Source organism: Mugil cephalus, chromosome 7, assembly GCF_022458985.1.
Source record: "Mugil cephalus isolate CIBA_MC_2020 chromosome 7, CIBA_Mcephalus_1.1, whole genome shotgun sequence".
Taxonomy (NCBI): domain Eukaryota; kingdom Metazoa; phylum Chordata; class Actinopteri; order Mugiliformes; family Mugilidae; genus Mugil; species Mugil cephalus.
This window is the reverse complement of record NC_061776.1, coordinates 13184553-13208630: the sequence shown is the minus strand read 5'-3', so window position 1 is coordinate 13208630 and position 24078 is coordinate 13184553. Positions and strand designations below refer to the sequence as shown.

Sequence of the window (24078 nt, the reverse complement as noted above, 5' to 3'; positions counted from 1 at the left end):
AGGCTAGCAACAGTAACTAAGGGGAGCAGGGCTTGTGCAAAAGGTCAATTGGTTGCCCTCGTTCTCACAATAACTGACAACCATAATAACTATAGAGGTCTTCCAGATGATAAAGTTGTATCTTTAGGCTGTCTGTCTTCTTAAGTATTTCTTAATGTTTAACAATAATGTTGACTGATGATCTTTGTCTAGCCACTTTCGTTGAAGGGGAGTCTTTTAAACTCCTCTTGCATGATCAATTAAGAAAAAGGGAAAAATTTCCATACACAAACAACTTCTTATTAAGGATATATAGCCACCTCTGGACGGGGGAATTTAATATATAAAGTGATACACCTCAGTGTCCACATTGCAGAGGGACCCTACAAGATAATTGTTTTCTGTCAAACAGATACGTAGTGCTGAAAAATACCCCTGTTTGTGGCGCACCACTGACGAAACTATTAACGATAAGCGAACAACAGCGGAGATTTTAGAGCTTTCTTAACAAGCAAGTTGCTCTGTTGAGTTTTAATCTTCAAAAATGCCAATTTGGAATGAATGAGGGGGATGAGGGTTGAAAAGGGACTTGAGACACATAATGCTCATCTGCCGAGACACACATGCTGTGCATGTTTTATGAAAAGGGGAAGGCAGCCGTGTTATATGGAAAACGGTTCAAAATGAGATGTGATGAGATAAAACATTTTAATGGGATTTATGTAATAATTTAGATAGTGATATAAAGTACCACGGTATGACGCGTTTATTGCTGATCTGACAGTTCAACAACAAGACTGGGACGTGATTATTGCCTTCTCCGTTGCTGTTATTCGCGTAGGTCTAAATTTAAAAAAAAAAAAAAAAAAAAGCTAAACGCTCTAATTTCAACAACAGCCATCATCTAGATGTGTAAGGCGGCTTGATAAAAGTGTCCAGCCCTTGCGTGTGGATGCAGACGCCTGGTGTTAACTGTGCACCTGCGGGGTAATAGCTAGTGTGCGATTACGAGTGAAGTTTGTTATATATTCTGACCTGAATATTACAATGCGAAACAACCTCACCGCGTGGAGAAGTGGATCAAAGGTTTCAAGAGGGTAGACTCACAGCAGGGGGGCTACAGTAACAGCACTCAGCGACCCAGACGCTCTTGATTCCCTGCGTGAGAATGTGAAAGGGGAAGTGGATTGCATTGTAAGATTAGTCTCTAAAATAAGCTGTTCTTTGATTGGAAAAAATCGAGAAGCATTAAAAATGATTCCAAATGCTCCGAAAATAATTCCAACAGTTTTTTTTATTTTTTTTTAAGGTAGAAATACACGGTTTATATAACTTGTCCTCCAGCTCTGGGGACATGACAACTCAGTTATATGAAGACACAAAGCAGGACTTAAGTGGTAAACATTAGTGAGTCATCAGGTGTACACTGACAAAGCTTTTGAGAAGTGGAAGGACTGCAGATTTGTACACACAGTTCCTGTATTTCAGTGGCACCAGTGCTCCTTTTAAATAAGAGGCCTCTCTGTACATCTAAATGTTTTCTGTTTTTTACTTGTCGCTATATTTCTGAATCCTGCCCACCTCCAAAAGATGAGGTACAGTTGCTCGGACCCATATCTGATTTAAATCAAAGCGGCAACCCGCTTCCTGACCATGCAACACTGCATCAGCTTCACTCTCCTCCCCGAACCTGACACACACTGTGGCACTGATATGTCTCGGGCTTTATTAATCCTGATAAGAGAATCAATAAATTTCCATTGTAGAAACAGCAATCATGATTCTTGAGTTGTGTTGACTAGACGGGCGCATTATGTGCTGACAGGCTGTCTCCCCTGTGGCAATAACCGCAAAGATACACAGGGATGATGTTAACTTGCCACAAGACGTGGTTCATTTGAATAATAATACGGTTAGACTAGGGGTTTTCACCAAGCAGAGGCAGCACGGAGGACACAGAGATGCAGCTGGAAGTTGCAAAACTGACACTTTCGTCTCGACTGCTGTGAACCTCTTGAGTTGCCCGAGGCTTGACAGAGAGCGCATCATCTAATAGTGACAAGGAAGAGACAATGGATGACTTTAAGCTACGCCTAACAACTCTGCCCCAACAGTGGCGATGTTCATTTCGTGTAAACCAGAGAATGGAATAAATGCACCACAAAAACAGGGACGCGGGGAGCTTTAAAAATGCATAAGGCTCTTAAGCCACTCTGTGCAGACATTAATATTTATATATGCTTGAAGAAATGGAAAAGAATTTATAGCCACTTACCTGAGTGGGTCGGTTAAGTCTGAAAAATCTCTGATTTTCGTAACTGAATTGACACGTTTCGCATTAAAGTTACTCAGTCGTTTCTTTGAAAGAACGACAGGAAAAAAAAATGAAAAACATACGCGGTTCACACAAGCATTTATATCTTCTAGTGTTCGACAACTAGCAAGCACAAGGGACAGCTACTGTCACTAACAGTAGCCCATCCTGGGTTGTGTTTTTCTATTGTGTAGGACTGTATAGTGAAATCTTCAGCTCTGAGACGTAGCAGGAAAATGGATGAGAATCTATAGTTAGTCTTATAGCTCAGTGTGTTATACAACATACAGTAAGTGACTGACTTTAAAAACCAACGGTGCTACGGGCTCACATCGTACTCTTTGTGTTGCTGACCTCCTCATGAGACTTTCTATTTTAATTTTTTGTTCTTTATCCCTGCCTCCCTTAGTTATGCTGATAATGTGACACAGCAGGATAAAAGAATGTCACCTGCATCGTCTCTGGAGTCATGTCACCGCGTCGCTGTGATAATGAGTGATGCAATTAAGAGCTTTGTAAAGCCCCCCCTGCTGCGTTTAATTAGAATATATTAATCATCCTGCACCACTTGCACTAATACGGTGAACACAGTAAATTAGCAGAATTGTCATCCCTCAAATGCGGCGCTCAGTCACCAGTCAGTTGTGTTTCTTTTTTGATACCGTGGTCACTACAGCTGAAGATAATCCATAACTCCACAAGAGTCAAGAGTGACTGTGGGGGTCTACTGGCACCCTACAGCACTGGGTAGAAAAGATGATTTACTTCAAACCATAGGTGATTAGCATTTAGAAGCAGCAAGTTGGCTTTTAATTAGCAGTTTGATTGTTTTTTTGTTTGATATCACTCTCACGTCTGTGTATTATATATGAAGGTACAAATATGGAAATATTTAGAGAACTGAGTGCAGCACCTCACCTTTCACCAGTGGACACTCTTGGTATTGCAACAATGACAAAACTATTTACAGGACTCTTAACATCAAATGAATAAATAACTTTTTATCTCACTTTGCTGCTAATTTGTAGCCTATGCAAATATAAAGTATATACAAAACTTTTGCTGTACCTAGAAAATAGGGATGTGCAATGGAATCCAATATTTGCATTTGAATAAAATTCAAAATAGGTGTAAAAAGCCAGTATAATAATTATGAATGCATATGTAATATCAGTTGATGTTTTGCATTAAATGCAGCTAATAGAGGTGATTTAGGTTGACTTGAAGGGGCAGAACATGACTGTGAAGATGATTTGGTGCTTGTGGGAGACAATAGGGGTGACTGCGGCTCAGCAGGTAGAGCTGTTAGCGGTTCGATCCCCAGAATGTGCCACATGCTACACAAGTGTCCTTGAGCAAGACACTGAACCTCTGTGACTGTAAAGCGCCCTGAGTACCAATATGTAGAAAAGCGCTATATAAAAGCAAGACCATTTACCATTTATCAGTAGACAATAGTCTGAACTACCGAGCTAATAAATGCTAACATGAGAGAACCTGACTGCTCATGTCTCAATATCAATGTAACGTAACGGAATAATCATCTGGTCAACCTTCGCTTCCCAAAAGTTATATGCTGCGCAACCCAGTGAAGGTAAAAATAAATAAATATATTCAACAAAAATAATGATGCAGTTAAGTCGTGTGTCGTCTAGTCAGAGCCTCCTCTGTTACGGAGTCGAGACTTTTCATCCTGACTCCTGAACGTCACTCAGTCGGGGCTAACGGAGAGACAGAAACAACCATTCACGCTCACATGCCAACAGCCAAATCAGAATCTCCCAATTAACCCAACACGCATGGCTTTTGAACTGCAGGAGGTTGCCGTAGCACCCGTGGAAAACCGATACTGAGCTGAGCTGAATCGAATCACTCACTACGAAGGGAGTGAGTTTTCATTAAAATAAGTGGCCGCCGTTTTAGAGTGAAATGGCCAACTTTCCTTCATTTACTCTATGTCACAGGCAGGAAATTGTTGGTTATTTCCGTAGGTCTTTGCCAAGGCATTTAACCACACAAATGCCCAATGACAAACAGTAGAGGACCAGAATGTGAATGCATACAAATGTGATACATGCTTTTAAAGATACTCTTTTGGGATTAAACACAAAATAAATTGAATAAATCAATCTGGACAGCCTGCAGTTCTTCAGTTACGGGAGTTGTAAGGCGAAACATGCGATATTTAGACAAATTGCATTCCACTCACGTCAACCTCTCTAGCATTATATGCATCGCTGCAGCTCTCTCACGTGATATTTAGTGCATTAAAAGAGCTCAATGCAGCTCATACCAAATTATTGTGTGGTTTTTGAGAATAGCTCTTTTTTCTTGACAATTCATTACAGAGAGCTAACTGATCTGACACAGTGACCCTGATATGAAATGTCACAATCTACAAATGGTAACGGTGTAACACAGGAGCAGGAAAGAGGAAAGGGTTTTTATAGCTATGTAGGATATAATCTCACGTACTTGCAAAATGCCATTATACTCCAGTGCATCTACGCTTTCCACACCAGGCATGTCCAAGTACAGAAATCCTGTACCACCAAAAAAGAAAAGGGCGCAGGAAGAGATGACAAGGCAGGCAGCAGGGTGTGTATGTGTGTGCGCTTTAGTCAGGTAATAATGACACCGCACCTGAGCGTATCACAGAGATAACTGCTGTGCTACCTGAGCCATCATGCTCATGACTGCGGGAGTTGTTTTGTGAAATTAATTGCTTGTTTTCTGAGTGCGCCAGTCGCCAGTCGTATGATTAATACAGGAGTTTCATAATGTGTTAGTGCTAGTGTGGTAGTGGTGATTAAGTTGTGATGTGCTGCTCTCAGTTCTTAGCGAGACTATTGGTATACTGATTCTTCTGAAACCGTTCGGGGCCTTGAGCCAGCAAATAAACTGTGATTAGTGCGTTGTTGTAATCAACGGAATGGGAAAGTGGTTATTGCTGGGAGCTGCAGACAACACAGGTGAACTGTTACTTTGAAGCTAAGACTAAGAATGAAGCTGAAAAAAAGAGAAATACCTGCACACTTTAAAACCAGAGGGAGTACCATGGAACAATGAGCGAAATTACACAAAACAGTAACTTTATAGTGATAGCAAGCCTTTTGGCTGTGTGCACAATGTAGGACAGATGTTAAGTCATCATCTCTCACCTAATGAGGTAACACAACAGTGACCGAGCTAATTGCCCATTGATGAAAGATTGCAATTGTTTCATTATTCACTATTTATATCATTTCATTAATGAAATGATATAAATAGCTTCTTCTTCTTCTTAGGAGAAAAGCTGTATTAATTTATTGCTAATGTAAACTCTATAAAACGATATCTGGACGTGAATGCAGAAGTGTAAATGATCATCAGATGATAGTCGACAAGTTCAGAGATCGATGCTACTGATGCAAAATGAACATTTCACACTGCTGCAGCTTCACACTCACTGCTGCCAAACAGAAGCTGACTTCTATTATGTATGATTATGTAGTCACAGCAAATGCACTACATTTTGTCAGTGAGGTCAGCACTTACCGCTGACATTGATGAAACATGCATGCACCCACTAAGACGATAATCAGTTTTGTCGTTTTTCGACAAAAAGAAGAAGCAGCGGCACTGAGCTGTTAGATGAAGAGCTGCAGGCGACAGGCTCAGACTTTTCAGCTGATGAGTCAGTACGTTTAAATGCATGTGAAAAAAAATGAATTATTGCCTTAATCCGACTTTAACTGGACACCTTAAGCGCATGTAAACACTTTACCCTGACTACAATCGGAGTTCTCCACATCCAATTAACACACCCAGATAATGCGATTGGAAATTGATTTTCTTTGACATGTATACGCCTTAATCAGACTTTAACTGGATAACAGCTACGACCGCTGCCCCGGCGTATGGCCGCTCACCAAAAACATCCAAGTAAGCCGGTCGCAGAAGAAGAAGAAGGTAAACAGAGCTGGTAGAAGAACCACCTTAGCTGCACCATAAGTAGCACGCACATTACGTACGATATTAAAAAAAAAACTACTATTATCCATCTTGTTGTTGAAATGTCAGTCTGCCACATGAACGACTTGTCTATTATATGACATAATAGGTCAACCGGAAAGTTGGCCGTATTAACATGGTATTGACCCACTGAAACGACACATATCGCCACCTAGTGTGGAGGAGGAGGACATGTTCCCATCAGTTATATGATTTTCTCCATTGCATGTAAACTGGGACAAGGACCTCATTCAGAAAGTCACATTTTGTGCATAGCCCGATGACTCTTTCACTGCGTTCTGTTGCTAACACTCATACTGTGTGGAGCAAAATATAAGACCAATTAATGTTTGACTTAATTAATACTGCAACAGAGAATAGAGAATTATGTAGTATTAATTTCTTGTTACTGCTGATAACTACAGATGTCGTAAGCCGATCAGGACTTAAATATTCAAGTTTTCCAGTTAGAAGTCAGGGTGTCTTTAAAGCTACATTAATAAATACTTACTTCAGGCCAGAATGAATGAATTAGACGTGACTGTCCCCCGGTAGATAATCATTTTCCCCAAACTGCACACTGCTTTGCATGTCAATAAAACAAATAAAAAATACCAGCACTATAATAAACATTTACATTTGCTTTGTAATTCAAACTGGACAGTCATAATTTTTGTCCTAATTCCAATTGTAAACACTCGGCGAAGGTCATGAAGCAGCCATGACTAGAGGTTAACTTTGGGGATTAGTTTAAAAGTGCCAAACCAACAGCTGCATCCTTGCAGATTGTTTTGTCAACCCATCCATCCTCCCCAACCTCCTCCATATGTAACTCTGTAAGTCTGTTATCCGGCTTCCTCCTTTGCCTCCCATTATAAGATTACTCTGGCCACTAGAGGGTACTGTCACAATAACTACACAAACCGCTTACTTATTAAGCCGCTTAGACAAACAACCGCTGGGGTTGTTTCGTGGCAGGACAATCCATTTTTCTGCTGACAGTTTCTTGTTCTTTTTTTTCCCTCCCGCCTCTAGCTGCTCTGCAATCTCAGTGCAATGTCACATTCTACAAGTTTGGACAGTTATTTTTATTTTGTTTTAGATGTTTTATTTATTTTTTTTTTTGGTCCAAGAACAGTCATCCCATCACATGAAGCTGATATTTATGTGGATCTGTCCTTTAACCTTGAGACAGCATACAGGCTCATGCTCATGCAGCTCTTCTGGTGACAGGAAGTCTAATGATTCACTGTCATTGTTGCTTTATATCAGAGTAGAAGGAGAGTCAACAGCACAGATAGAGATATATTAATATAAAATTATAAATGGAAGATTATTTTTGATATATTTGTTTGTGTTTGCTTGTAGGGGAAGTTCTTAAATTTGCACCAATAATCAAATTATCTAAAATCACCACATCTGGTGACAATATGCTCAGTTTCTAATCACATTATTGACCTGACATAATTTTTTTTAAATATATATAAATAACGCTCCTCGATTTTCTAAGCAAATGACACTTTTGCCAGCACACAAACATCTTACTCGTTGTGTTGTACTTCACTCCGTTGATGTATTCAGGGCAGGGTCTCTCTACAATCCTGCTGCTCATGCTCCGTGGCCAGCAGGTTCCAATCTCGTCGGTTGTTGCATTGCAATATATACCTTAGGAGAAACAAAACCAAATAAAAAAAAGAAAAGAAAAGAAAACCGAAGGATGGACGCTTATATGTTCTCTTTCCAAGACCAAAAAAACAACAAAAAAAGACCACAATACTCAGCAAAAGAAAACAAAAAGGAAGCATCTTACCATCAGTGCTCAGCGACGACAATGATGCGTTCTCCAAAAAAGTGTCTTGGAAAGCTTCAATCAAACTACAGTTCAGGTCCCCGAGCTCTCCGAATATGATCTCATAAATGGTAGCATCCATGGTGCGTTTTTTAAAAAAAACAACAGTGTGAGATTAATTTGAAGTCCGAGAAACAGAGGGGTAGAGCGGAGGATAGGAGGAGACGGGCGCACTGAGCCCAGCTGTGTTCGTGGGCATGTGAAGCGGAGCAACAGTAATGAGAAGCAGGAGAGCCCCGGCGCTCGTTGTGGGAGAGCGCGCCTGGCCAATCAGAGCCGCGCATCCGCTCATCCATCCACATGAGAGACAGCCGACACACCGAGCTGACCAGATCGTGGGGGTGTGTTACTCTGACATTTCACACATGCCGCCGACCTGTCATGTTTGGGGACAATCGGATGCATTGAAATGGCAGAGAACTGTGTCTGTGAGGACACAAAATAACAATGCAGCGTTTTCCTGTTGACGGCTGAGTGAATGTTTATTCAAAATGTAGGATCAAAAACAGGAATGCGGAGGGGATGAAAGGTGCAGAAAAGGTGTTTTCTGTTTTCAAATTTGTATATATGTAAAGTAACTTCTAAAAAGTTTTATACTGCTGTTATCGCCAAGCTGGAGAGCAGCAACCCAAAGAGGAGTGATGATTATTCTGATACATTTAAAACACAGCACGAGGATGATTTCCTCAGGTGACTAGTCTCTAAGACTCCTACACTGCCACTGCAAGGCTAACTAAGGTGCAGAGGGAATGAATGAATGAATGAATGAATGCTTTAACACAATAGTCAAAACTACAAAAAAAATGTTAACATAACATGCCCGAAAGGGAGTTGGAAGAAGCTCGATTAATCCTACCCCTTCTCCTGTCTCAGTAATTAATGATCAGTTGTTTTCACAATTTAAAATGTATGTACCAACACCTCATCGCCATACGTATTACATTTTTACAGATAAAAAGAAAGTAAATAATGTAAATAAACAAGTGAATAAATGATCCGTGAAAGCTCCTGGTGATAGTCAAAGCCCTTCATCCTCCCTGTGCCCTGTGAAAACCATATTTTTGTGAAAAGTACAAAAAAATAAATAAATAACTGGATGAGAAATGTCTTGCAGGTTACTGAAAGACCTGCGTCTTCACATTGTCACATCACATTTGCGTCATTTGTATTTTTTGACCTTAAACTGTACCCCGGACTTCAGGTGAGCTTGGCAGAGCCTTTGAAAAAAACAGTCTTCCAGAGTCAAAGTGCACACACATCATATTATACTTTATACTTTAACTTTAAGCCTGAACAGTGTGGTCCGTATAAACGCAGACAGAAATAAATACCAGCCAGCGAGACAGTCACATCGGTGTATTCTCTATGGTCGAAATCAAACAAGCAAGATGGACTCTTGATTAAAAAGACTCTTTTAATCAGGTATTAGTCTTTATTTATCATAATCATGACTTTTTGACTTACTATAATCATAGTTGCCTCCCATTGATATGTCCATTAATGACAAAAGTCTGCATTTAGATCCAAGGACATTTTACACACAGAAATGTAATTAGGTTTATGGAGTGAACTGCTGCTATCAAAGAGATGATCAACAAACATTATATAGGAATTTAAAATCAAAGAGAAATTTGACCTAAGGTGACGAGCTGCAGCAAGTTCTCACACAAAACATTCACGACCAAATCCAAGGCTGTTTTTGAGAGATGTCTAAAATGATAGGGACCTTAATCTTTGTGGTTTCTGTGTGATTTTTTATTATTTTTTTGGCAAGTCGTTGTTGGAGTCTATTGAAAGGCCTCCCTCAAAAGAAGGGAGACGACACATCTCAGGCATCAGCGTCAGACACTTTGCATACAGCCGGCGGCCACATGGGATCTCGTGGCATTGAAATGATAATTTGACATTCCCACCCGTGTGCCTGATACCAGACAGGGGTTTCAGATGGATTCTTTCTTATGTAGGGAGGTATCCCTTTGATGACTGATTATGTATTTTTCTGTGGGTCCATAACTGGCAGCGTTGCTGGAATGATAATGATAATAATAATAGACACACGCGTGCTGCCACTCTTTTGTTACAGAACAGAGCCTGATTTTACACTTCAGCGAGCGCACCTTCGGAGAGAAGGTGAGGTCATGGCTGCCTCGCTCCTCTCAAACAACCAGCTTCTGTTCTGTTTGTGTAGATTAAGTCGGGTACAGTGCATGGTCTGAAAATCAAAAGGGCCTTTGCCTTGAATACAAGTAGATCAAATGGATGAATACATGTCAGTATAACCACATATTTGCTCGTTGAACTTCAGCTTAAGCTCAGTTTAAGTATTTTGGGGCACAGACAAAGTGACATTTAGAGGGTTGTTTCTCCAAAGAGAGCGGCTATTATACTATTATGGAAAAACAACCACAAAACAAACTCAATCAATTATGGCCTTGATGACTAAATATATTAAATGGCCGACTAGTTTAAATTTAGAACTGCACTCACGACAAAATATTCAAATGCCTTACGTCTGCAAAACTTTGATCCAGTCCAATGAAGAGTGTCTAGACTGGAAATGTGTCTCATAACTGAGTCTAATATCTCGACTGTTTACCTGTTAAATCTGATACATGACCTTTTCACCAGAGAGCTCCTTCCTCTCCGAGGCAGCATCTCATTCTGCCGCGCCGTGCTTTCAGATCATGTCCTCGCGGCTCTGTCCGCCGTCTGAATATTGACTTGACCATGCGATGAGCTCTGTTGGTGGCCTATTAATAGTGCACCAAAAAGTTAATTAATTCTCTCACGCCGCCGCCTGCTCAGTGCGCTCACGCTGCTTTCTGCTTTTCAGCTTTCAGCGATGGGAAGAGAAAAGCACATTCTTATCGTCGCACCTTTGATTTAATTGGCGTCAGAAAAGGCATTTTCCAATTTCAGCTAAATATTTCAGCAAATTTAACAGCTGCCAAACAAAACTCTCTTAAATATCTTTTGACTCGAAGTGAAAAATGAAGTAGAAATAAAAGTCCTCCTTGAATTAACTAAACTGGATCCACGTTTTCTACTACAAACACCGCTCCCAAAATTGTGAAGCTGAGTTTTGATTAATGCAGACAGTTAATGAATTAACTGTAGCTCCAAATTTCACCCGCGTTGTTGCTCATAACAAGCGAGTTGCTGTGAATCGGATTAATGAGGATCTGCTGGAAGACATGAGTTAACTAATGTGCATTCTGTTACGCTGCGTAAGATTTCAGCATAAAATCACATCAGAGCCGTTCGTCTTCCGCCCATATGTCACGTCATTGTACCCAGTGCGTCTCGTGCTTTCATTGCTCTCGTGTCTGAACAACGGAGGGTTCCCTGTGAGGGACATTTTTGCTTTCACTTGACTCAAGCCCCCGTACTCCCCTCTGATTTCTGAAAGGTTGTACATTTCATGCAGGATTTTTTTTTCTACAGCCTTAGGGGTACTTGAAGACTCAAGGTTTTCTTTAATGTTGTAGGTGTATACCACAGATAAGAGGCCAGTTTCATCTGGCTGAGGACGGCTAATCAGATGTACAGTGGACTGCGATGTAGATAGTGAACATTATTAGTAGTCGCTTGTGCCTTTTGACGTCGTGAGCGTGGTCTCACATCAGATTAATCGCTCTATAAAGTATGTACTGCAAGTGATCCTTTCTGTTGGCTGACGGACCCAAACAACAGAGCGAGGCAACTGCACGGATAAACCAGGAGAGACAGCAGTGCTGCTCCATGGAGTGCCTACCTACATACATAATCCTCTGGGTTAAGATCAAAACATTACCACTGGCTAAATATGACAAAAAGGTCACAGTGAAAACGTGTAGAATATATATAAAAAAAGCATCCACAAGCTATACATTACACGGCACTCTGATGGTTTGTGATTTAGTTTAACACGGCCCCCTGCAGTGCAGAAGGGCAAAATGATCTCCGGAGTCAGGCTTAGAAGCTTTGCACGACTGCAGGGTTTAGCGTGAGCTACTTACTGCAGCCTATGAAATGACAGCTGCCGAATAAATCTCCCCGTGCTCTGTGATACGGGCCTCAAGGTGACTTAATCAAAGTTTAAAGGCGTACGACAGCTCAACTCAGCAGTCAGGTGGCATAAGGGATGTAGCCCCGCTCACTGCAGCCGTTTGACTCCGTGTTCATTTGGCTGAGGATGAGAGCGGTCGAGTCCAGCTTGTTTCCATCCCCGCTACCACGACACACTAATCTGACTCACCGGGACATAAAACACTGGAGCGGCAGGTTGGACACACGCTTAGCGGAAGAAACCCTCTGACCACTTGGCAAAAGTCAGTTTTTTTGCGAAGGAGCCGTTAAAACCACGCAGTCAAGCTCACTGTTTAAAAAGTCCTTTATGTTAAAACACTGTATAAATACTATGACCTCTCCTGATGCTGAGGCAAGCAACTGTACTACAATTAATATGCTAAACTAAATAAGCTGTTGTCACGGGCGTCTTCGTAAATATCTGCCTGCGCCCTACGCTCTGCAAACTTCAAATAGAGCCACGACGAATGTAGCGTGTTAACACAAGCAGACAAAGGTCCACGCACTTATCAAGAAAATCCTGTGTCTCCTCTGCATTGTTTGCCAAAGCAGATTATTACAGAGGGCTGAGCTCGAACTGGAATGCTGCAAATTCTGCTGTTGCATCATACTTTGTATTTTTGACATAGATTGGTGCTCCCTATCGTTCACATACAGTTAAACACGGTGGGTTCTAACCGTACGTGCGGTCAATACAGATGCAAATGTGAGCTTTAAAAGAAAGAATTAGCAGTGAAAGGGCATTAGCAAATTATAAGACATGATTTACATAATTGATTAGAAACAGCGTAATGGCAGATGGATCGTATTTAAAAAGAAGAAAACTTTTTTTTCTGAATTTCAATAATGACATAATTACATTCAGTGGAAATAATGACTGCTGGTAGCTCTACAAAATCCATACGTCATTGGTGCAATTAGAAGACAAAGATGACAGAGTGAGTGTGTTCCAAGTGGAGAATGTACAGTAAGACGGTTTTGTCATGTGAATTGTGTGAATATGCTCTAATAGTGTGGCTTGAGGGGAGTCGTTGGTCACATCGCTAAGAAGCCTTGGGTTATTTTGTTTGAAGAACCAAAAAGCAACATGGAGCTCATTTGCATGACCTGAAATAATTTCCAGTACTTTGTGTTACTACCGGGGCCCACGGGGCTCTGATGTGTGAGTTATTAAGGGTGAGATGAGAAAAGGCTTGTCAGCTGCAGTCGGTTTTTTCCTTTTGTAAGCATGTACTTTTTCCTCCTTGAGTTCTGCACAGACAGTAGCACCATTCAAGTACCTGCCACTTGCATTAATATACTTTGGTGAACAGATGAGCGGTTTTCTTCACAGCTGTTCTTAACCCACATTTCTACTGGGATCAAGTCTGGTAAGACCAGATTTTCTTTTAAGGAGGATTCATAGCGTTCAATTAAATGCAACCCAGAGGAAGCTTTCAGCTCATTGTTTTCGAAATTTCAGGAATACTCAATCCCTACAGCTTTAACTTCACAGCCAAACATTTGCTCTGTTAGGAAAGAAAGTCAATTAATTGAGGAGGTACCTGATATTAAACGGGGGTGTTTCCAGCTTGACTCCTCCTAGCTCTTAACCTCCTGAGACCCGAGCTTATATTTGGTCTGTAGTTGCACTTTCTCCAATGAATCTGCGATTAGTAGGACTTAGGTATAAAAACTAAGCATCATCTTTGAACAGGAAGTAGTAGTTGTCAAAAAAAATGATGTACTAATATGTGGACACTGGGATCATTTAATTATTTATATTAAAATAAAGTCGCTCAATGTGTGAGAAAATGTAAAACTGTTTATTTTAGTAACTGAACATGGCTGTGCAAAGACAGTATTGTGAACAGTGAAGTCACAACGTCCTCAAACGAGTAACTTGCTAATTAGCGATGTCGTAGCTTGCTCCTATTGATAAAATGTGTTAATTTTGCACATCATATCAAACTAGAAACGTTAATAATCATAAGTAAATAAGGTTGAACCTTTGTTACCACCAGATGGCGGAGTGACGTGTCCACTAATGAGGACAATGGGTTTAAATGAAGCAGAATAAGCTGCAATAAAACCTAAAACTCAATGTCCCTATCTGAGGACGCAGGGTCTTAGGAGGTTAATTCAAAATGGAGCAAAGAGACCAAACAGGAAGTGGAGCCACTAATGAGAATCCTCGAATTAGTCTTGTCCTTTTTATGCATAACTTTAGCCATTGACAAAAGTTAAGATGACAAGTTATATTCAAAGTCACCATGTTGACTATTTTCATCATGAATTAAGAAAATAGCTATTGAAACCACTTTTTGCACCAGACTGTAAACATGATTATTAATACTTTTGAACATGTTTATGTAGACGTCTTCTGAGTGATTCAGTTTTGGAGCCACCCTCAAGTGGCGACTTGAGGAACTGCAGTGTCATGCACTTCTTTGCAGTTCTTACTTTGGCCCACAGTAAATTCTAAACATGAAATGGAATATGGCTCACACATGGAGCTTAAACTTGACTATGTTTTACTATTTAGTTTTCACAGTGGGTAGCGCTAGCGTCTTGAACATTGCAGCTTCTCCACAAAACAAGATGAATCCAAGAGGAAGATTTCAGACATAAAAGTATTTCTTCAAAGAAAACATTTTTTGACATGTACAGAAACTGGTGTTGTGTTCACAGAGTGTAATATACAATGACACTATAAAACCAAACATCAGACCTTCACTATCGCTCAACAAGAGCAGAACATTAAGCGAATGACAGCTAGTGTGCAAGCTCTACGGCTGTTTTCTTCCCCAATGCCAAGAGCCATCTCTCTGAGGTTCTTTGCATCTCAACCCCCAAACTTACTTGACAAAATATAAAGAACCCCTTAGATAGAAAGCTGTGTGGTAGGTTGTTTCTTTCTTAAAGCATATATCAAGCATTATTAACTGATATTTATTCACCTCACTTGAGTGGCCCAGCACTTCTGTATATATATGTTTCCTGACTACATCAAGGTACAAAAGGCCACAAAGGCTACATGCTTTGTTTTCAAATGACGTAATGATTTCACTAGCGAACACATTTAGCTTAAAGGATTTAAACTAGGTTTTGTGGTTTCAATGATCCGGACTTGCCAGCGTTTTGTTGATGGTTTCTAAGAATTCAAGAATGCACAGGAAACAAAGAACAGTGCGATTATAAAAGAGATTACCCTTCCCTGGAGGAAAATTAAAGTTTGAGTATGAAATTTAATTGAGGAACCGTTTAAAAGCATAGCTGGCAGAACAAATGAAGATGTGTTGTTTTTTTTCCCCCTGCAGCGTGCTACTTGATGCTTTTTAATTTCACAGCAATCAGTAATCCGTTATTATTTCAGAGGTTCCTTTATCTGTCCTCATAAAATTGGAGAGGGTTTGCACTATTGGGCAACCCATTAAAAAATGCATTTCTTCGCTCATCCAAAGCTACCTAACTCAGTACAACCTCTCCCAGGCTGGATGTGATGCTGTGTGTGTGTTTGGAGAAATTTTCGTATGGCTTAAAAAGAAGTACCACTCTGAGGCTACTTGTATGAGCTGGAATGTCAGACACAACTTCTCCTCACAGGAGGATGAAGACGCATGTTGTTGACAGCCACTTTATTTCCCAGAGGGTAATTCCATCCATAGGCCTCATCATAATATTGCATGCTAGACTGGCAAGCCCTGGGTGCCTTTGTGAAATCATTTGACATAGAGGACAGCCTGACGGGATATCACTCCCACTGCCTCAAATTAACCTTGTGTGAAATGGTTTTGCTTCAAAGGCCTTTTTTTTTTTTTTTTTTTTTTTGGACAATGGTGTGCATGCCCCATGCATGTCACAGTGGTCGACATATCACAGAGGCATTCCCTGAGAAGTCTGTTTTCAGGGCAGGGGGGGAGGGGGAGGGCGAGGGGGAGGGCGAGGGGGGGGCTCTCAGTGCCAGCGGTGCCTCAATTCAAGATGCGGTTCAGCTAATAATGTCTCTGGCTACATGAAACCAGGAGGCTAATCCGTGCCATGGTACTCACAGCACACTCTGATTCAAAGCTTTAGAGGTCTGAGACATCTGCCGCTCCTCACTGCACAGTGTGAGGTGAAATTATGCAGTTAAGGCAAATGCAGGCATTTTCGTCAAGGACCAGTTTTACCAGTTCAAGAAACCTTGGCCATGTGGCGTTTCCAGGTGTGAGTGGTGTGTTGCAGTATGTATATCAGCAGGAGTCAAAAGCTGAGCATCTCCACAAACAGGACCCTGGGGGCAGAGGTAAATTGTATGTGTGCAGTGGAATCATTAGATGTTAAATGTCACTATTCATGCTAAACACATGAACAGTGCATTTAAAAACCTGTTGGTTCTCCAATATGATTCATCGTCCTCGTCCGAGATCTTTGGGAACGTTTTTACACAGGTGAATGCATTGATCAGGCATAACTTTATGACCACTTTTACTGTTATTGTGTAGGTCTCCCTTGTGCCTCCAAAACAGTTGTGACCCATCAGAGAATGGACATGGGTCTTCTGAGGGTGTCCTGTGGCGTCTGGTTAGTGGGGGGGGGGCCTTTGGGTCTTGTGGGTTGATGGGAGGGGTCTTGGGATCTAGTGAATTTGGAGGCTAAGTCAACACCTTGTGCTGTTTTTCATGTTTTTTGAGTTTTTGTGTCATAATGTTATGCCTGACCAGGATATACACATCATCAGCGAAGAGTGAAACATGAATATTAACAGTATGATTTTCTCAACAAAAAACACATTTTGGACGAGTGCATCAGTTTGAGATAGTGCAGGGGCAATACTCAGGGAAAAGCCGCCACAGTTGAGCTGTTAGATGAAGAGTTGCAAACCTCCAACCCGATTTACTGTGTTGTATCCAAGCTACTAAAACCAGATCACAGTTGCTCAAAGAATGGTTAAAAGAAGATTGGACATTTCTATTTCTATTTCTATTACATATCCAGAAAAATACAGTTTGTCACCGAATCAAGCAGGTCTGCAATGTTTGACATAGCTGACTGACTGGAGGGTTCATTTAGTGCAGTCACCTTAGAATATGAATACAAGTGATTGCTGTGATTTCCAAAACGTCTTTGTAGAAAACAAAACAAAACAATATCTACTGATTCGCAATCTCCCTGACTGCCACTCACATTCAAATTCATCAACTCTGTCTACTGCGGGACCTCAATTAAGACCTGACCGAGTGAAACGGAGGTCTTCCCCATCTGATTCTTGGATAATAGAGGTGATCCTTTTGACGCGAGCTGTGGTTCGTAGGCCGAAGCAATTCTACATTCCCAATGCCTTTGACCAGATGTCATTATTCAGGAGGGTTTCTCTTTGCACTTGTCTCAGAATGGAAAGCGTGATGGCCACGGTTGAGAGACTGAACAAGTGGAAGAAAACTATACATGTGTCATGCGGTGGGAGTTTACGATGCTGCATCTTGTCACCAACCTCATAACTCCTCGTTTCACCATGAGTAGGAATTCAAAAATTGTGCCTGATAGAAGTGAAATTCTTTCTCCATTAATTCTATTGTTCTGAAAATCGTCGTGGTGTGACATTTGATTAACCGGGTTTCAAGTGTTCAGTTTACAAAACCTTCTCCACATTATCATGAGGTACTCTAAGCATGTAAAATGAGGCTTCAACCTATAGTAACTCTCCTGGTCCTCAGGCTGATTCAGACTATATCCCGTCTCCATCCTACTTTGACATTTTTCCATGCAGTTTCACTTTAATGACCACCTCATGGCTGCAGGGAATCTATGGTAAATCTTTATAATCCCTCTCCATGAAAAAGCTTTACCATTGATAGTCTGTGTACACGTTTTTTTTTTTTTTTTTTTTTAATAAAACCTAGAGCCTACATCCTCGATGTATCACCCTCATATAATCATATTATGTTAAATTTAGTGCCACTTTTGACGCGTAACCCAGCTTTAACAGCCCTCGTGTTAACACAGCTGTTTTCCTCTAAGCTGGGGTGTGATTCATGGCTCGTGCTTCAGTGTGGGAAGTGGATGTCACGTGAAGCTCCTCACACTTAGGATAGTGGTGATTTATTTCCGCCTTATACCGAGGGATGGAACAATTTGTAAGTTAAAGATGGGGCAAAAAAAACACAGATACCCAGTTCTACCTTTGGCTGTGAAACTGTTTTTCCCATTATAAAAAGAAGGAGCCAAACCGGACAGCTATGTATATGCTGTATATTGGGTTGTGATCCCGCACCATCTGCCCTGTACTGCTTTGAATGCAAGGACTACAAACTCTCTGCCATCAGGCCACAGTTTCCCCAAGAGATGTCAGGCTCATTTTGGAGATAAGCCATGTGAACAGAATGTAGCAAATTATGGCCCATATAGTCCTGGACCGCTACCCTGAGGGCATGTGATATGTTCAAAACACATTTTCTTTCCAGTTAATCACAGGACTACATGATAATGTTTCACAATTACATATGGAGGAGGTGAGGTCTGGACACGCACTTACCCTATACTTGCATGAAAACAGCCACTCATTCAAATCATTACACGTCGTATGGCAAAGATCGATCTGTCATTTCAATGACGTTCTTGTAATGTGTATTTCTTACTGCACATGTAATTTGTAATTTGTGTTCCTTGACTTTTGCACTCAAAGAAGCATCTCCTCCCAGATATTGTGGTAAAACTGCACTCAGTCTGGGGTCACACGTAGCCTTAAGAACAAATGTCTCCTCCTTTTTCTTGTTGGTCCATAACCCCTAAGCACCATAGCTCACCCAAACATATAAATGCACTTAGCAAATGCTTTTTTTTCTTTTCTTTTTTTTTCTTCTTTTGACTAACACCTAAGCCAATGATTGCTCCGAGAAAAAGGAATACACATATTCAAAACATCGATTAATTCTTGTAGGGGGCTCATCTTTAAGAGTGCTTCAACTTTTATTCTCTTAATATTATATATTTTAATCAGTATACAGTTTTATGAAAATTTGATGAGAAAAAAGTGCAATATTTTCCATCAGAACTGTTGTGAAGTGGAAATAAAACAAGGAGAATTAAATTTAAAATTTGAATTGTTATGATATTATTATATATTATATTATTATATATTGATATGATTTTCAAATTAACCATGTAAGAGTTAGGCTGGGATGGACCTTCAGATGTGGTTCGGTTGAACCACTGCACAGCTTCACTTCATGATAAGGTACATAAACATGTGTTTACCAGAGATGAATCAGGAATTACTCATGAATAGCTAAAAGGTAGTGAAAGATATTAGAAGGTGTGCATTTCGATTAATCTCTGCGAGAAAGGAGGACAAGAATCTTTATATTTTCTGTCTTTTTCTTATTAGTAGGGACTGAACATTAACTCTGACCCACACCACTTCTTTTCATACAGTCACTATGAAATAGTCAAAGCAGTCATAACAGACTTCAAGGAGCCAGGTTGCTGCCACTTTATTTTTTGCACATTATCTTCTCTGAATCAGGTGCTATGAAGCATTCTCACGATGACTATTTTAAATATTTCAAGCAGAGATATATACCCAGGATGCATCAGTGCACCAAATTTGTCAGTCTCTCTTACTGACAAGGAGCTTTTACAAGGAGCAAATCATTTATTTCAAAGACAGCAGAATCTCCGACCGTCCCAAAACAAAACGTATTTATATGCAGAGCACATTTACATTGAGTTCCACATCCATATTCAGGTCCACATGTCACAGTGCTTACTACGACTACACCGTGGCCTTTACAACACAATCTAGTGTACTATTTCCTTTAATGATATTTACAACAAGGATCCCCTTGTGACTCATCAGTTATTTCATAAATAAGGAGGCAAATTAACAGTATTAACAATTAACTAAAGACGCAACAATATAGTGATAAATATTATATTATATTAAGTATAAAAAATGAAAGAATATGAACAAAATTGTTTGAAACAGCATAAATTTCTAATACTTTCCATGATTTTCTGTTCTGTTTCTAAAATAGTCTCCCTTGTGTCTCCAAAACAGTTGTGACTCATGTCCTCAGAGAATGGACATTGGTCTTCTGAGGGTGTCCTGTTGTGTCTTACAACACAGTGTTGTTAGTGGGGGCCTTTGAAGGATTCATGGAATTTTATTTGTCATTCTCAGCCATACAGACGATGAGACGGAATTAAGCACTCAGGTTATTACCCAGAATTTACCAGTGTTACATCTTATGTGAAGAAGCTGTTTGGGTCCTATAGGTTGAGGGGAGGAATCTGTGTGGATCAGACTTGTTCCAGAGCATCACACAGATACTTGATCAGTTTGGGATCTATTTGGAGGCCAGGTCAACGCTTTGTGCTGTTTCTCATGTTTTGTTTTTTAGTTGTCCCTAAACCATTTGTGTGCGTGTGTGTGTGTCAGGCTGCATCCTGCTGGGTGTGGCTGCTGCCATCAAGATGTGTCATTGCTATGCAGTGGGGGTGGCGTCTGGTCTGGTCTAGGTGGGTGGTACATGTATAAGCAACATCCACACGAACGCCAGGTCTGCAAGTTTCCCAGGAGACCATCGAATTGTCACACGATTGTCAATTTCATTTACTTCTCCTGTCAGTATCTTATAATGTGTAGTAGTAGCAGGACAAAAACTATTCTAGATGAAATCAAACATTAATAGCCAGAGCAGGAATGGTGAATGTTTGATTTGATTCTACTTCTAAGAGAAGACAGAGAAGATGAGCCAAACCAATTGTTTAAAGATAGATGACCATGGTGCTCTACAGACAGCTTTATTGATGGTGTGGACAACAAACCTGTTGGTTTGTGTTTTGCAATCCATTCAATCCATCTGTAACTGAAAGACGACAACATTAACAAATTTCATCATGGCTCACGTAAGTTGCCAAAAGACTTGTTTGATTTAAAATAAGGAAATAAACTGTAGGCATGGTACTGGATTACATGAATAGAGGCACTGAGAAGCAGGGTGTCCATGGTGACGAGCATGTAGCACGAGGCTGTAGCCAAGCCCCATCACTGTGACATAATTTGAAAGTGTGGCTAAACAAGAGAAGTCAAACGGGGGGTTGCCTCAACCTGCAATGCTGGCCCAGCACTCCCATCAATCAAGAAATAACTAGAACATTCTTCTATTTAAAGATGCAGCCCAAGGACAGTTGGGGAAGTCAGCATAAAGACTGGAACCAGAGGGCAACAGCTGCACTTCATTTTCATACGGATTAAACCAATATGCAGTAGCATGTTAATTAGGCAGCTTTAAAGATGTTGTTTGCCAGATTGTGTTGACGGTGACTGAGCCGGGCGAAGTCTGTTCCCACATTTTAGTTCTCAGTGCTAAACTAAGCTAATATCTTTAATATGTTTAACAGCTCAGCAGGGTTGTCAAGCTCCCACGCTGCTTTCAAGCTTGCTTTTATGTCCACGTCTATTAAAAACTGTTTGGTTAAAAAAGTAACCCAACCGGTAACTCAAGGGTTGGTCAGCGATGAGACAGAACACATTAACGTTAACCCATTTAGCCCAGTCCAATGAGTGAAAGTAACCCTATTCAGGGATTAGAATAACCCATACATTGGTTTATCCATCTATTGCATAGCTACTTTTATATTTAAAAATCAAAATTACATTCCTTGCTACAATAATAATAATAATTGATTTGTAATTTATTGACATTTGTAAAATCTAACTAAAATATAGGGCATGGCTAACTTTCATTTAATAGTAGTTATAATCACAATTTGGAAACAAACATAATGTAAAATCACATTCAGAAACAAAGAAAATTAATTTCTTTTAATCATTTTTATTTATGAAGTAATTTAAAATTATTTAAAATTAATTATTAAAAAATAAGAAATATTATAAATTATTAAAAATTTAAAGCAAAAAATGTTAAAATTTATTACGTATTTTAAAATATTTAAATTTTATTAAAATTAGTTAAAAAATACAACTTTTAATGTGATGAAATCCGTGTGAGTTTACCTGAATCCATCAAGGTTTTCACCCTTAGTTTTATTTGACTGACAGTATTATTAAAAATTCTTAACTCATCATTTACGCAGCTAATCCAGTGCGTGGCACTTATTTTTCGACCAAGTTATCTGCATCTCCAAAACTGTGATCTACTTAATCTCCATAAGTAAAGAACTTCTGTACAATGGTGAAAGAAAAACAGATGGTCCACACTGTGAGGTGCACAAAGAAGATGAAAATTAACATCACACAGTACACTTTGACGTGAACTAGGTGTTTTTAATCAGCGGGCATTCAGCAGCTCCAGCTTGAGCTGTCCCTGCTTTGTGACATAATAGAAGGAAAACAAAATGAAAAACTCAGAGCTCTTTAGGAATTTCACATTAAAATGCTGATAAACGAGCTTATGTGACTCAATAGGGTATTTAGGAGTATTTATGTGCCAAAGAAACACTTTATAAGGATTTCTATTTAGGAGCTATCCACTTTTTGCATTTCAGGCCATGAGTTTGATTTCATACTGTCTGTCTGGCTGAACAGCAGGGGGAATATTACCTGACATGACTTCTATAACCCAGGATGCTCTCAGTCGCCTTCTATTCATCCTCCCCTTCTACCTCATGCAGCAACGCTGCCGTCGATTCATCTCAGAGACGGCTGTGGGACCTTTAGACCCCCATTCTGTCTCGTAATTGAACAATTTGACATCCAGCGTTCACACCTGTGAGTAGCCTCTACAGCCAACTGGTAATTTGAATATTCAAGTTCATAACATGAACAAAATGTTTTGTATAACTACTGATGAGGTGTTTTATTATCTTTTTTTTTTTTTTTTTTACCATCTGTTTTGCTCATATTTCACGTGTGGATCAATGTGATGAACGTGTGCTGATGGAAACTGCACAGTCACAGTCTGTGCAGGTCATCTTTCCATTTTCATTTCCTGTTTTTCGCTTTTCTCCGAAATGAAATCACAGAGAAGTTAGACAATGCACTTCACGGCTGATACCGTGCCCGGGTTATAAAGGCAGCCACAAAAATAAATCAGAGGTGTTACTATTGATAATCATTGGTATACAGTTCACTTCAGTGTAATTACAATAGATCTTTGTTATGTAATACAAAAAGAAACAAGTCGTTGCGTAATCAGTCTCCTTTCTGGGATTGGGTTACCTCACAGGCTCTCTCCTAACCCATGACCTGTGACATTATAATGGTTGTTTAATTTCAATAAATCCTCCATTAGCCTGGAGTTGTACGCCCTTGTTTTCTATCCTGAATTAAGTTTCCCAGAATCTTTAATCCGACTCTGTTAATACTCAAGACATGAAATATGTATCCGGTAATGTTTAAAAAGTGTTGGTTTAATAAACGATTTCAAACGCTTGACTGCAGGCTTAAACACATTATTATGAACCATCTTTTTAATTTGACCAAATAGACCTTGTGTGATCTTATTTTACACTGGGATTATTCTCCATGGTATCACTGGACTCCAGAAAACTGGACTGCCATAAGCCGCGTTTACCTAATGTCCCTATCTGCAAGTTCATGTTCATGTCACAAAGAGATTATTGTAGAATGCTATTCAGACATAAATTACTTACGAATGGTTTGAAATCTGCTGTCCCATTGTGAGCTCATAGTCTCGTTCTGCAATCCGTGGAAGGGACACACGTAAATAGCAACTGCGATGCAGCAACAGCTGTTGAGCTGTATCTCATGAAAGGAGCCCTTCCTTATTGTCAACGTTACCTGCATCACAGAACTACACTTCCCAGAGCGCACCAGGGTAACAAACCGGCCGCTCATTTCCTGACCAGTCACTGCCACTGATTTGAAGCACCTGAGAAAGAATGGAGCTACGTCCTCAGTCATTCCAACAAACAAAACTCCACATAG

General features: G+C 40.1%; 1 protein-coding gene across 1 annotated transcript in view; it reads right to left on the bottom strand.

Moving 5' to 3' along the window:
* Window positions 1-8323, bottom strand: part of LOC125010122 (corticotropin-releasing factor receptor 2) — a 35655-nt gene extending 27332 nt beyond the window's left edge. The window contains exons 1-2 of the mRNA XM_047588494.1: window positions 8097-8323; window positions 7832-7951 (exon numbers count right to left, since the gene is read on the bottom strand). Coding sequence (XP_047444450.1) covers window positions 7832-7951; window positions 8097-8217 — 241 coding nt within the window. The 5' untranslated portion in view covers window positions 8218-8323. The remainder of the gene's footprint in view (window positions 1-7831; window positions 7952-8096) is intronic.
* Window positions 8324-24078: the final 15755 nt, after the last annotated feature.